We start from the raw sequence: 14,461 nt of genomic DNA, 5'->3' as shown, positions 1-14,461 counted from the left end.
CCCTTGGAGACCATATGGCCTTTGGAGGATGGCAAAACAAGGTCCCCTTTGGGCAGGTGAGTGGTTAGTCTGCTTAAAGAAAAGCAAAGGCAGGAAATTCTCCTCTTTAAACCAGATCAGATATAAACTTTGCCAAGAAATTTTACATTCTGAAGGTCCACATAGCTGAAAAGGAAAATCATCTTATCCTATGTGTTAATCTGGTAGTGATCTTTTATATCAATATCACCAAAACCAACCTGACCGCTCCCCAGCAACAGTGAAGAAAAGCCCTGAGGTGAGGTCACAGGTCACACCTGATTTGGAATGGCTGCATTTGGAGTTGGGAACTTGTCCTTAGAAAGGGCCCTGATGAATAGTGTTTCCATTTCTGCCTGGAAATTGCTGCACCGACCCTTGAGGGGACAAGTTGGGACTGGTTGTGTGGCCTCAGGCAATCACTTAGCCTCTACAGATCTCAACTGAAGGAGGATTGGAATAAAGGGAGTGAGAGTCAGATGTAGAAGGCATTCCAGCCCACCCAGCTTCCCTCTGCAGCCTCAGCCTTCTACAGGAGCTCAGCTGAACTTGCTAATATCCTGTTCTATTAAAAGAAAACTCAAAAGGAAGCCCTACTGGTTTCATCTGAGGGAGCTATTTTTATCTTGGAAAAACAGTTCCAGTTTACAATTAGTTAACTGTCTACTTCAGTCCACCGCTCTCACCAATCGCTCATTCATTGGAGGCCGCCTTGCTGTAACCGACTTGCACTGGAAGGTTTTCGGCCCTCCATGCACGTTTGGTCTAGTGGGAACAGTTTGGTTCAGTTAGGCAAAGTCGCTGATTCTATCACATGCCAGACATTGCACTAGGTGATGGAAATACAAAAACGAGTGTGACGCGGTGTTCCCTTAAAGGAGTTTACGGCTTAAGAGGACAGAACAATAAACAAATATTTAATGAATTAAAATCACTCAAAACCTCCCATTGGCAGGAGGACCCCAATTTACCTTGCCTGTCTCAACTCTGTCGTTCCTGGTCTACAAGCCACTCAAAATTCCTCACTCAAAATGTTCAAACTCGTGCTTGTACATATCTTCCCAGACCCCAGGAGTTTCCTGGACTGCTCCCGGTCCCTCCCGCCTCACCTTGGAGGCCATTTCTTCTCCACTCTAGCGAGCTTCGAATGCCTCACCCCATACATCTGCACCTGAGCATGGAAAACATACTCCCCAAAGCTCAAAAACACAAATCTGCCCCTTTTGTTCATTGAAGAGCTCCAGTACAAAGATTTCAGGAGGACAGTTTGAAGTTACCTGTATTTGAATTACCTGTGAATTTTAAACACCTGAATTCAACCTGTCCTCCAGAGCCACAAGCAATAAAAATGTCTGCTTCAAAATCCCATTTCAATTCTTTCAATCCCTTCTTCCATCTATTATCTCTTCCTACTTCTTAAACATCCACATTTGTGAAAATCACTGGCAACATACACAATCGATTCCATTTTCTGGGAGAACTACCTTTCTTCTCAGATTGCGAAACAGCCGGGGGAAGGGAGTTTGCCCCGCTTTCAACATGATAGCTGACTGATGAGTGAAAAAAGGTGTGATCATAGGCAGACTGATTCTCTTGCCTTCCACGAATGAGTGGCTCAGCTTTCCAGTCCCCGTTTAATACGTGTCTTTATCCTCTTTTCCTCTCTGTCCTCACCATTCCATCTCTCCAAAGGGCATGCTGAATGAAGCGAGGAGTGACACTTACCTCCGACAACTTCATCATTCCCACTAAAATCAAAGGCTCCGGTGACATTTGAATCACAGGGCGCTTTCACTACTTTCCTCCTACCTGCTTCATTCCATTAGCAGAGTAACCAAGAGCAGTGGTTTATTGGAGTGGATTCTGAGAGTGCGGCAGTTCTGCAGTTTACGTTTGTCACTCAAGATGAAGACTTAGGGGGCAATTTGAAAGAACGTATACTCACAAACAGCAGAAGGCAATGCAAGCATTTTCCCCCTCAATATGTTTAAAAGTAGTACTGGATACCTCGTATGACAAGTCATAAAATGGGGATGGGAGACAAAGATGAATGGACTCTACCTGAAAAGTAACTGATTGGCAGGGAAGATAAAATGTGCATAAATATTCACAAGACCTTTGCAGATAAAGAGCCATGAGAATTTCAAGATAACTTCCAACTGTGAGACTCAAGAAGGTGGCATTGGGGCTGGCCTAAAAGGAGAATTAGACGGTTGGGATGGGGAAAGGGAGGGAATTGATTGCAGCCACACATCAGGCAAAGATGAGAACATTCATGCCTGTAAGGGGCACAGCAAGTAGCTGAACTTGACCAGGCAATCTAGGCAAGAAAGGTTGAAGCCACACTGTGGAGGTGGAATCCACAGGACTCGGCAGGTGGTGGAATCTTGCAATTCACTACCTCTTATATTTAGAGTGGTATATAAAATATAAATACACCTTTGCCAGCTGACACTTAAATACAACTGCTGCCCAAACTGAAGACTGTTACATAGCCCCAAACAAAGAGGACAGTGCTTTATTGTCTCTGTAAAGCAGACAATGCTTGACACATTGGCGCTCCACACTCGCTGGAGAGGTGCTAAGCAGGGTTCCACAGAGGAGGAGAAAGAGGGCTCGGGGGTGGGAGGAGAGAGCCCCCCTTCTTTCGGTGGCCTTAATTATGTGTCCTCACTTCTGAGCAGGTGCAAAGTATGTTTCCTGCCTTCTCCAAACCTCCTCCTCACCCCACCTGCAGACATCTAGAAGAGAAAGCGCCTTATGGGGAAAGAACAGGATGCTAGAGAGATAGAGGATGTGGTTGGGGCTGGAGAGCAGGGGAGAGAAAGAGCTAGAAGTAAGAGGTTATCCCAGTTCCAATTTTTTTCCTACACCCCAAGCCCTAGTCCTAGATAAGAGAAACAGCACAGAAATCTGCTCCAGAGTCCAGTTATTGGAGTCCAGCAATTTCCTTCTCATTGTGTGACCTCAATTAGTAAATATTAATTTTATAAATAATAACAATGCATCCTCACCAGGGAAATAATAGCTTTCACTTATTTACATAAAGTTAAAACCTTATGCCCTTGATTTATGTTTGATCTCTGTATTGGACGTATTTCTCTTTGTGATAACAGAATACAAAAACAATAAATACCAGACCAATGCTGTGACTCTTTTTATGTTCTATTATTATTATGAAAAATCAAGTTAGCTGTCAACAAATAACACCCACCATTACCTCAAGGTAACTTGTATTGGTTCAGTGTCTGTGAGAATCTTAGAAAAAGTGATTCTAACTTACCACTTTCAACTTCCCTTCTCTCTAAAGCTTTATTATGTTTGATTTCAAACATTTCCAGTTAAAGCAGACTTAGGACCAAGATCCCTGGACTGTGAATCAAGAGACTTGTATTCCAGGGCAACCTCTTCTATTAACTTGCCAGGGGTTGATCTTGGTCAGGCTACCTAAATTCTCTGGACCTCAGAGGGTCATTTGTGGAGACCAGGGACCACTCTGGGGATTTATGAATCTTCTTCCTAGGAAAAAATGCACACATGAACACAGACACAAACTTTAGCATACAATTTCACAGACGCCACCAAGTAGTCTCCGGGATATTTCTCATCTTGACATTCTATGTTTAAAGGTATCTGATCATTGAGAGAAACAAGTATTATTTGTATAGCCATCACCATGATACAGGTATAGATGAGAAGGAATGAAGAGATCAATACCACAAACTGGCTCCACCAACCATACCTAAAGGTAGTGCCTGAACAGAGCTAGGACTGTAGGATGGTGAGTCACACCCGCCCTGCACACCAAGAGAATGGACGCCGAGATAGCACTGCCAGATTCTCCTGTGGATGAGACTGGGTCAAGCTTTAAGTCCACCCAGTGACTGGAGCTGTCTACATTATTCCGTAAAACAAAGCCCCTAGTGTTAAAAGTCAAAGGGAAGCTACTTGCTGTGGTTCTCTGAGACACGCCTCTTCTTCCAGCCCAAAGAGTAGTTAGTGCCGAGAGCTGAGTTTTGCTTTATTTCAAAGCTAATGTAATATGGAGATAGTTAGGATGAAATGATACGATATCTAGGATTTGCTTCAAAATAAACAAAGGGAAGCTGGGAAAAGAGAAAACAAGATTGGAACAATGATACACAACAAATTAGACAACCTAGAAAAAATGGATAAATTCTTAAAAACATACAACCTACCAAGACTGTATCATGAAGAAACAGAAAATCTGAATAGACCAATTATTAGCAAGGAGATTGAATCAGTAATCAGAAACCTCCCAACAAAGAAAAATCCAGGACCAGATGGCTTCACTGGTGAATTCTACCAAAGATTTAAAGAAGAATTAATGCTAATCCTTCTCAAATTCTTCCAAAAAATAGAATAGAAGAGAACACTTCCAAACTCATTTTACAAGGCCAGCATTACCCTGATACCAAAACCAGACAAGGATACTACAAGAAAACTACAGGCCAATATGCCTGATGAACATAAATGCAAAAATCCTCAACAAAATACTAGCAAATCAAATTCAATAACACATTAAAAGGATCATAGACCATGATCAAGTAGAACTTATCCCAAGGATGCAAAGATGGTTCAACATCCACATATCAATCAATGTGATTCATCACATTAACAAAATAGAGAAAACAGAATTGGCCATGCATTGTCAATTGTTGAAATTGGGGGATGAGATTTCTCCCCTTTTGTGTAGTTTTAAATTTTCCATTTAAAAAGAGGAAAGGAAAAAGAAAGTCAAAGTGAAAGATCTATAGGTTAATGGATTTCTTGAGACCTGTTCACAAGGCTAAGTTAATCCTACTCAATTCACATCTTTTGAGGAGCCCATAGATAGCACAGAATATGGAATTGACATGGGGTTATTTTGAGAACCATTTTATAGTCCAAAAGACATGACTTTCAACCAAGACAAAAGTATTTTTGTGTGTGTGTGTGGAATGTCTTTCTCCACATAGACAGCTCAGTGCTGGCTGAAAAGGCGGAAATAGGCAGCAAGTAGTACTGTCCCCACCTATCCAAACAGTATTGTTCCACCCGTCTGTCCAATAGGCCATCCAGCTCAGTCTGGTTTGGCATGATTCACTGCTCTCTCAGTTAGGACTTAAATGTAAAATGTTTGTTATTTTCACAAAGCTCCTTTTAACAGAAAATGATTTTTTTTTCATTGTTAGCTTCTGCATTTACTTTTTTTTTTTTAAAGATTGGTACCTGAGCTAATATCTGTTACCAATCTTCTTTTTTTTCCTTCTTCTTCTTCTCCCCAAAGCCCCCCAGTACATAGTTGTATATTCTAATTGTAGGTCCTTCTGGCTCTTCTATGTGGGATGCCGCCTCAGCATGGCTTGATGAGCTGTGCCATGTACACGCCCAGGATCTGAACCAGCGAAACCCTGGGCCGCTGAAACAGAGTGTGCAAACTTAACCACTAGGCCACAGGGCCGGCCCCTGCTTCTACTTTTTTCCCAACAAAAATAGCAATTTAGAAATCATACTGAGTCTCTGTCATGCAAAAGAACTACAGTCCCAATTCCTCGTGCTTTGGGAAAACAGCAGTGGATATATCAGGAGCCGTGGGGGCTTCTGTCACACACAGGAGTTCAAAGGGTCAGCCAGGGGAAACTGAAGCTGTTACTGAATCTACTCCTGCCTCAATGTAAGCATCCAATTAAGGCAAGCTGAAAGACAAGGTTGAGAGTGGAGAACTGTATCTGAGCCCTTGGGTAGCCCTCTCCCACACTGACTCTGGGCTTGGCCATGTGACTTGCTTTTGCCAATGGGACAACAGCAAGTATGATGTAAGCAGAGGTTTAAACAATGCTTATGCACTGGGGCTTGCTTGCTTTCACTGTTCTTGGGAACCCTGTGACCACTGCTACGTAAACAAACCAGGACTAGCCTGTTGTGACAAGAGACACATGGCCAAGTCATATCCATTGCCCCAACTGAAATTGTGCCAACTATCAGACATATGAGTGAGGCCATCCTAGATCATCCATCCTCAGCCAAGCCACCAGCTGACCGCAAGGATCTGATGGGCCAGTCCAACCCAGAACTGCCCAGCTGATGCAGAAAATAGTGAGATATAATAAGTGTTTATTATTTAAGCCACGAAATCTGGGGTTAAACTTCAAAGCTAACAGACACAAGAGGTTAAGAAAGGTGACTAAGAGATGCTAACATGTACTGAACATCCTGGGATGTAATCCCTAATGACTCTTTCCCTAACACTCATTGGGACTTACTAGTGATCTGATTGCACACGTCAATTGTCATTAAAAGAACCTGATGTAGGTCCAGAACTGACCATACTCCCTAATATTCATCTCAAGACAGTGTTTGCTACAACTCTTGGGATAATATTGTATGGGCTTTGGAGCTTTATGAACGTCCTACGATTATAGGAAGAATTGTAGGTTTATGTGTTTTTTCTTAATTGGAAATTACATGTTAAAACCATGGAGAATGACATAAATATCTATGTACACACTGCCCAGAATTAACGATACTATCGTGTTTGCTTTGGACTTTTTAATATATAAAGCAAATAAAACATTACTGATAGTGTTAAAGTTAGTCCACGAACCCCGGTCCTCTCTCTCTCTCTCTTCCTTCCCCTTTAGCATGTTCAATTTAGTATCTTTCTAGTCCATTGATTTATATTTTTAAAAGAATATATACATATATGAATATATATCCCCAAACAATATATATTAGTCTTGTTTTTAAATTTTTTCTTGAATGGTTTTATATGTATCTTTCTAAACTTGCTTCTTCACCAAACTCTACCTTTGTGATATCTACGCATATTGATCCCTTATTATCAATGTCACATGTATTGATGCATTTCTCTCCTAATGGAAATTTAGATTGTTCCTGGCTTTTTGTTTGTTTTTGTTTTTGCTATTACAAACACTGTCAGAGAACACTATCTTTCAACATATTTTCAGAGGCCCCCAGGACACCCCCAAATATTAGGAATCTCTGTTTGACAATCTGATGGGGGAAAGGAGAATTGCTATCATTTTGCAGACATATCTCTGCATTAGAGCATTCCTAAGTCTTGGAGGAAGCTGTCTTTATTTATACTCTAAAATAGCTTAATAGGTGCTTCTACATTCAAATCCAAAATTTCCTGTAACAAAGGTCCGCATCTACTTGGGACACTAAAAACAACCTTATTTTTTTTGCTGTTTTTGAAAATGCCTTACAATCAGACAATGATTCTGTCCAAATCCTTCTGTTACCAAATAATATCATGCTAAACTGCTGTCAGCATCAAATGCTGGTCACGCCAATTGAATTACTTAGAGAGTAATGATACGATATCCTAATTTTTTTTGTTTATTTTCTGCCACGTATGTAAGGACTAAAGGAGTAAATTTCTTCTGGTTATTTTGTTTCCCTTATTTTCTATTTTTTTAACCTAATTGAGATCACAGACCTTTCTAGCATGACTTTCACTTTTATGCTTGCTCCCAGTGTGATCTCATCTAGTCCCCAAACTTTGTGATATGCAAAGTCCCAAAACAAAAAATTAATGCCCAGACCCTTACTATTCATAATAGATAATGTTCTTAGGTCTAAATTATCCCACTCTGGTATTATTGAGTAAAATTTACTAAAACATATATATATATATATATTTTATTGGCCTTGCCTTCCCTCAAGAGTATGTGAAATGAAGAAGTGTTATACAGAGACTTGGACTCCAGAATTTCAAATTTAGAAATAATTTATTCAATTGCTTTTGAAAGAGTATAAAGCTAGCAGACCTGGTTCATTGCATACAAGTTGTATGGCCCTGAAGAATCCTCTTCCCCTCGCTATACTTTGTTACCTGTAAAATGGCAACAAAAACCATCACTGGTGCAAGAATGAAATGAAATCACGTATATGAAAGCCCACCCCCTTTTTTTTTTAACATTTCTCCTCTAGACTGTGAGCTTCTCATAAGCAGAGGCAGTGCTTAATTAATCCATCTTTGATTTCCCAGCAGTTGGCACCATATTTGGTAAGAATTCCTACCTATCAAGCACATATGCTAACCTCCTTTGCAACTGCTGCGTCTTCTCCACTTCGGGGTTCAAAGCTCTCCATCTCCAACCACTCATGTTCTCTGATAGGACCACTCATATTCGCTAAGTTAGAGCCAGAGGGCTGAGCACACACTGGTATCAATGCCAGAATCCAAGGGCAACACCAACGGTACCTACTGTTGGGCCAGGGCTTGGGAGTGTGGAATGTGCCCTAAGCTTGCCAGTCCTGTTCCAGACTCTACACCAAAGAGGAAACTCCAAGTCTCAGGAGCGACAGGAGGCTGAGCAGCCCATTACTGACCACAGCAGTCCTAGTGGGTCTGGGGAGGAATGCTCCCCGGTACACAACTCTAGAGAAGAGGTCTCTGCACAGTTATGACTCAGGCTGGGTGATCAGGCTACATGGGATTTTTATACTGCCACCAAAATATGATAAATAAGTTTACCAAGGAAAAGGATTTATAAAATAAGTGAGGAAATACACAGCACAAATTGTATATTTGCCCCATAATTACAACTAAATAAAAATGACATGTGTTGGATAGACTGGAAGGAAACCCAAAGACATGAAAATAATTACCATTAGGGTAGTGTTGTTATCGCTGAATTCTCCTAAATTTATTTCTTATAATCTTTTAAAGTCAATACAGTCATGAATCAAAAATAACCAACAACCTTCCATCTCCCAGCAGGCTTTTTTGAAGGGTCCCAGAAAGAAAACTATCTGGTCATGTCTAGACTCTAAGGAAACAGACTCTAATCCACCATCATGGTTTGGTGGGAAAAGCCTTACTAGATTGAGATCAGAAAACCTGGACTCTGGCAGAAGCTCAGGCAAAACTTGGCTCTGAGATTTTGGAAGTCATTTAACCCTTCTAGATCTCTCTGGGAAGTCAAGCAAAAGGATGTAGGATAGAATCCTTAAGCTCTCTTCTGGGCTTTCTACAATGTAGTGTGTGTTTTACTTTCCAAAATGTAGTAAATGATTATAGAGTCCTATGAATGAATTTTTAACAAACACATCAGAACTCAAAACGCTCAAGAGAGTGTGGCTCCCTTCAGAGCGATTCCTACACTTATTCCTGGAAAGGGCCACCTCGTTTTTGGCCTCCAGAACCTGCTTTCCATGATACTGCACATCTCCAGTAGGGCCATTATTTCCTCCTGTGAGGCAGAATGTAACTTCTGGAAAACAGCTGAGAGGGACCTGGTGCAAATTCTGGTAAGATGGGGGACCACGCTGGACACAAACATTTTAGGTCATAAAGGAAGTTAAAAAATAGATTTTCTTAAATAACCATTCAAAAGTGCTTTGAACAATGTTAATGACATTGTTCCCATGGTGGGCTGACTTCACCCAGATGTGCAGTCTAAGTTCCATGGCTTGCCAAAGACAATGTCACTATTTTAGGGACAATCATTTCGGTTCGACCTCTCCCAAGCATGGCTGTCATAAAGATATGCAAAAAAAAATACTTCACTAGGATGCCCAAAAACCTTTCGACTCTGCCAAAATAAATTCTGAAGTTGAAATTCAAAACACAATTTGTGTACCATTATTACAGAATGTTCTTATAAGGCTGAGATGTTTATTTTTAATACCTTTGGCATTTAACCGTTAACCCCGTATTTGCTCTGTAAATATTAAGTCCCGGCAAGGTATGAAAAAAATTAATTAAAAATTCACCATGAAGAAATTCATTTCAATCACATATTGATAAAAACACAAGTTGCTGCATCTTTGAAAAAACTAAACAGTAGATGACTCAAATTTGGAAAATCATGAGTGTACACAATTTCTATATATCCCATTATGAAGCTGATAATACCTTGCATTGTATAGAGTTTCAAAATATTTTTGCTTTTGGAAGCTGATGAAAAGAACTTTCACAAGTTCTTACCAAGTAATGAGACTCAGTCCTCTCCTCATCAGGACATGCAAAGTCCTCCAGGTTCTCTCTTTCATTTAGTCTCACAAGAGCTCATGACATTAACACTAAGTACAGGGGCAAAAAGTCGTGTGGATTTCAAGTCATATTTACCAAATGCTCATTATCTAGCCCCAGAGATAACCCCTGAAACAGACCTCGAATTCACGAGATTTAACTGCGAAAGGAGTAATAAAAGAGGTCCATCGTGCAATATTGGGGCGGGAGGGGTGGGTATTTTCACTGAAGGAGGGACGTGAAGGGTTAAGAAAGAGATGTTCGATATGCAGCCTCATCACTCATAGAACTATCTAGACTGATGTTCCGATAGCTCCGAATAGGAGCAGCTGGATGCAGATTTCTTCTGTTTTAATATTCCATGGATTGAAAAGACCCAGCAACTCCCTCTCTTAAGGGAAACCCAGTGGGAAGGTATGGATGTATCAGTAAAAATCTAACACTCTTACTAGATAGGTGGCTGAAGTTTAGACCTTCCCGCTGGTGAGAGAATAGAAGGAAGCACTTTGAGACTTACAATAGAGCGGCTGCAAACAGCTGACCTGCAGGTGTTCATCTGGACTCTCATCGATGAGCCTTGCCCTGGGCTGGCCGTGTATTTCCCACGAGACTGGCACACTCAATCCCGCCCTAGATAATGTCCTAGACTCCAGAATTTTCCCTAAGTCTTCTGCGTCCATCAAAACATTTCTAGAGGGGCTGGCCCCGTGGCCGAGTGGTTGAGTTCCCGCGCTCCGCTGCAGGCGGCCCAGTGTTTCATTGGTTCGAATCCTGGGCGTGGACATGGTACTGCTTGTCAAGCCACGCTGAGGCAGCATCCCACATGCCACAATTGGAAGGACCCACAACGTAGAATATACAACTATGTACTGGGGGGGCTTTGGGGAGAGAAATGAAAAAAATAAAATCTTAAAAAAAAAGAAAAAAAAACATTTCTGCACTTTCTCCTATCCCTTTCTGGTTTTGTTTTGTTGAATAGAGTTGTTTTGGCCAAGAGACTACTTAGCAATCTGATAAACTAATCAGTGGGATTGGACTAGGTTACCTTCCCAGAAAACATATTTGAAATGGATTCCAGACTTTCTAAAAACAGGTCATGCCTTCACCCAAAGGACCTTACCTACCTTGTAGTCGGCTATCCATCAGATTTCTAAGTTCAGAGCCCTGTTCCTGTGCATTTTTATATGACATCTGCAATTGACTCACAAGTAACACGCAAGTAAGAAAAAGGGGACACACCTTGAACACATTCTGTGGTGATGGCCAATTCAAATTTACTCAACTATTTCAGTATGGCTAAGTCACAGAGGCCCCACGAATCATAATTTCTGGGTCCAAAGTATATAACAGAGCTATAGACTTGGGTTCCAGTCCATTAGACAGTCCCAACTGGTCATGGCCACAAAAGCAGAACTTTCTCTCTGGATGATGACAAAGCCAGATTCTACAAACGAAACTTTAGATGGGTACCATTCTTAATTAAAGTCAAAGGAGACCGTGGCACCCTTCTGACCAATGTGCACTAAATTATAAAGACAAGCAGAGGTTCTTATTTTCAGGTCAAGTCTCATAAAGAAAAAGATACAAATTACTATTGCCAGTAGCGTTCTTCCTTCTCCAAAGATGGAGAAAAGTGTCCCAAAGTGAGTTTTCAGGAGAAAGATATGAAGTGGCCTATAAACTATACATTGTGTTCATGAGTCAGAAGATGGCAATCTTCCTCGTGAGTCACAACTGAATGAGTCTTGGTAGGCCCTTCGGTGGAGGAGGACAGTCTTCTTATGTCTACTAGACTTCCTAAGAGATGCAACATACACACACACACACACACACACACGCAAAAATCCACAGTACAGGTGCTCTCCCTCCAGCCCAGCCAAGGGCCTGATGAATTATATCCTCCGTGCTAGCCCTCAGCCACACCCACTGAAAGCAATGCCCCTTCTCTTCTTGTTCTAAGCAGCTGAGGGATGCAGCTGGGCAGACCCAGACAGACGTGAGACAAAACGAAGCGTCATTTGGCTTGAAGAGGTCTTACATAAACAGAAAACACTATAACTGAGGCTTCTGACTATTTAAGATGCTGATGCTCTGTTCTAAGGCAATTTCCCATATCTAATGAACAGACAATTCTTCAAGCCTCTGAAGAAATAATTCACTTAATTTCTGCCAAATTACTCCAGATCCAGGAGATGGAAAACATCTCCTACTTCAGGACGGCCAGCTGTTTCAACTTTTCTGTCAAGGACTTGTGGCCTCAGCAACCGTATCTGACACACTGATAGTCTCCTGGCAGCCCACAACATGGCCATCTGTGCTGTTGGCAGGGAACCCATCAACAGGTAAGTCACACCCTGTCCTCCGATGGACAGGCTAACACAACTCCAGAAGAGTCTTCCGTACCACACGCCTCCTCAGCATCCATTCGACCAACCATTTACTTCAAGAGCAATGGGGCCGAGTTGAGCACCGAGGTTGCAAGGTCTCCAAAAAGGCGTCCTAGACTACTTCTCGGTCTGCTCAGCATGAAAAATAAGTAAACTAAGGGAAAGTTCATTTTCTCAAGGTACCCCTCAAGTACTTAAACTCAGTAAGATTCCTTAAGCTCTTGGCAAAAACACATTGTGGGTTCTTTTCAGCAATATTGAACCGTGGAAAATAATCACAGCAATTCTAAAGTCCTAGGACTATCACACTGCTTATGTTCAAGTGGCCAATTAGGCAGTGACCCAATTAGGTAGCTCCACCCAAGCACACACGCAGTGTAAGTAAATGGCTTTGGATCCGGTTCCAGAAATAATTTAGGGGCGACTGATTTCTTAAACCTGAAAACTGAAAGAGGAAATTTATTTACAGACAAAGTGTCTTCTCAGGTAGGGGCAAATGTGACATAATTTTAGGTTATGTAAGAAGAAAAAGCTTGGGTCAAAGATGCCCTTAAATATTTTTGTGTTTGTTTTTAATCATTCTTTTGAATAAACACAGCAGTGGGTCAAGGGCTGCTTCCTAGCGCTGTATGTGGCTGCGATGGGCCTTGGCTACATTCCCGCAGGCTGCTCATGCGGGATAAAGGAGCGCTGTACTGTTATCATTTGGACTTAGCTCCACTTTCGCTGTCATTAAAAAACAAGTAAACATCCAGAAGAGGACCAGTTCATCCACGTAAGCCGGATTATTTGAAAAGAGCAAGTGTGGAAACTATGAAGCCTTGTAGCTGAACTTTTTTTTTTCTGATGGACTGCCAATGTCTTCAAAATAGAGTCCTTGCTTTTGTGCTTTGGCAAGAAAAGTACACCACACTGAAGCCCAAGGGATGAAGCTACGGTGATTGGGGAGGGGAGGGGGTTGGGGGCGGAGCGGGGAGGTGGGGGGAGAGGAGAAGTCAGAGAAAAAGCCAGCCCCTTCCATACATTCCCAAAGTGCCCAAGGAAAAAGAACAGAAACCCTCGGCTTCCTCCCGTGCGGACCGTTCACGGTACCCCCAGAAAGTGCCAGGCACCCTGCACTTGGGGGAGGGGTGGGCGGTGTTTACTCGGCCTTTTCGGCGGAGACCCTGCCCGGCGCCCCACCAAGCCGAGGCCAGCGCGGTGCAGGCTGCGCCGGTCCCTGCGCTCCTGCAGCCTGTCCCCGCCAGGTGCTCGCCCTACCTGGCGCCCCCGCCGGCCTTTGTGCGCCCGCGCCGCTCCGGCCGGCGTGCGATGCCCGTGGGGACAGCTGCGGGCGCGGGCCGGGCGGCGGGGAGGGGACGCAGGGAAGGGGGCGCAGGGGAGGGGGCGCAGCCAGCCGCGCCCGCGCCAGCGTGCCAGCCAGCCTCCCCAGGCGGCGAGGACCAAAGGGGCACCGGCGGCGGCGCCCAGCTCCCCCGCAGGGAGAAATGGACCCCCGCGGGCCGTGCGCCCGAACTCAGATCGACCCACACTCTGGCTCCCGACAGCTGGCAGCCATCGCAACCCGGCCACCGAAAGTTTGGCGACGCCGAAACCGACTCGAAAGAAAGTTTTCCTTGGCCCCTCGCTCCTCTCCCCCGGCCCGGCCGGACCGAAAGCAGCAGGAAACAGGAGCTCGCGACGTGCGGACTCCCGCGTCCACTTCTCCATTCCCGGCCTCGGCAGCACTCCCGAGGTGGGTGCCCTGCGCCGGGCTTCCTGCCCCATCCCAGGCTCAGGCGTCCTGGGACGCGGCGCGGCCAACTCACCATGGTGACTCGCGCCGCGGTCGCGCCTCTGCCGGGTCCGGCTGCCGGGGAGCTGGGGCTGGAACGCAGTCTCCTGGGCGAACTTCAAAAGTTGGTTCCCTTCGCCAAAAACAGGCTCTCGACACCCAAGCACTCACAGGAGCCAATGAGAACCCTGGGGGGACTCCATCCAGGCGGGATCGGCGGCGCTAGGTGAGGGCGAAAAGCAGACGACTTAGCAGGCGGGGCGCATACTGCCGAGC

General features: G+C 43.7%; 1 protein-coding gene across 1 annotated transcript in view; it reads right to left on the bottom strand.

The window, feature by feature from the left end:
* MYO1E (myosin IE) overlaps positions 1 to 14,461 on the bottom strand; it is a 190,737-nt gene that overhangs the window by 175,930 nt on the left and 346 nt on the right. The window contains exon 2 of the mRNA XM_008526764.2: positions 14,220 to 14,407. Coding sequence (XP_008524986.1) covers positions 14,220 to 14,222 — 3 coding nt within the window. The 5' untranslated portion in view covers positions 14,223 to 14,407. The remainder of the gene's footprint in view (positions 1 to 14,219; positions 14,408 to 14,461) is intronic.

The sequence above is a fragment of the Equus przewalskii genome, chromosome 1 (genome assembly GCF_037783145.1).
Source record: "Equus przewalskii isolate Varuska chromosome 1, EquPr2, whole genome shotgun sequence".
Taxonomy (NCBI): Eukaryota; Metazoa; Chordata; class Mammalia; order Perissodactyla; family Equidae; genus Equus; species Equus przewalskii.
The sequence above is the reverse complement of the archived record's forward strand: the minus strand, read 5'-3'. Positions and strand labels throughout refer to the sequence as shown.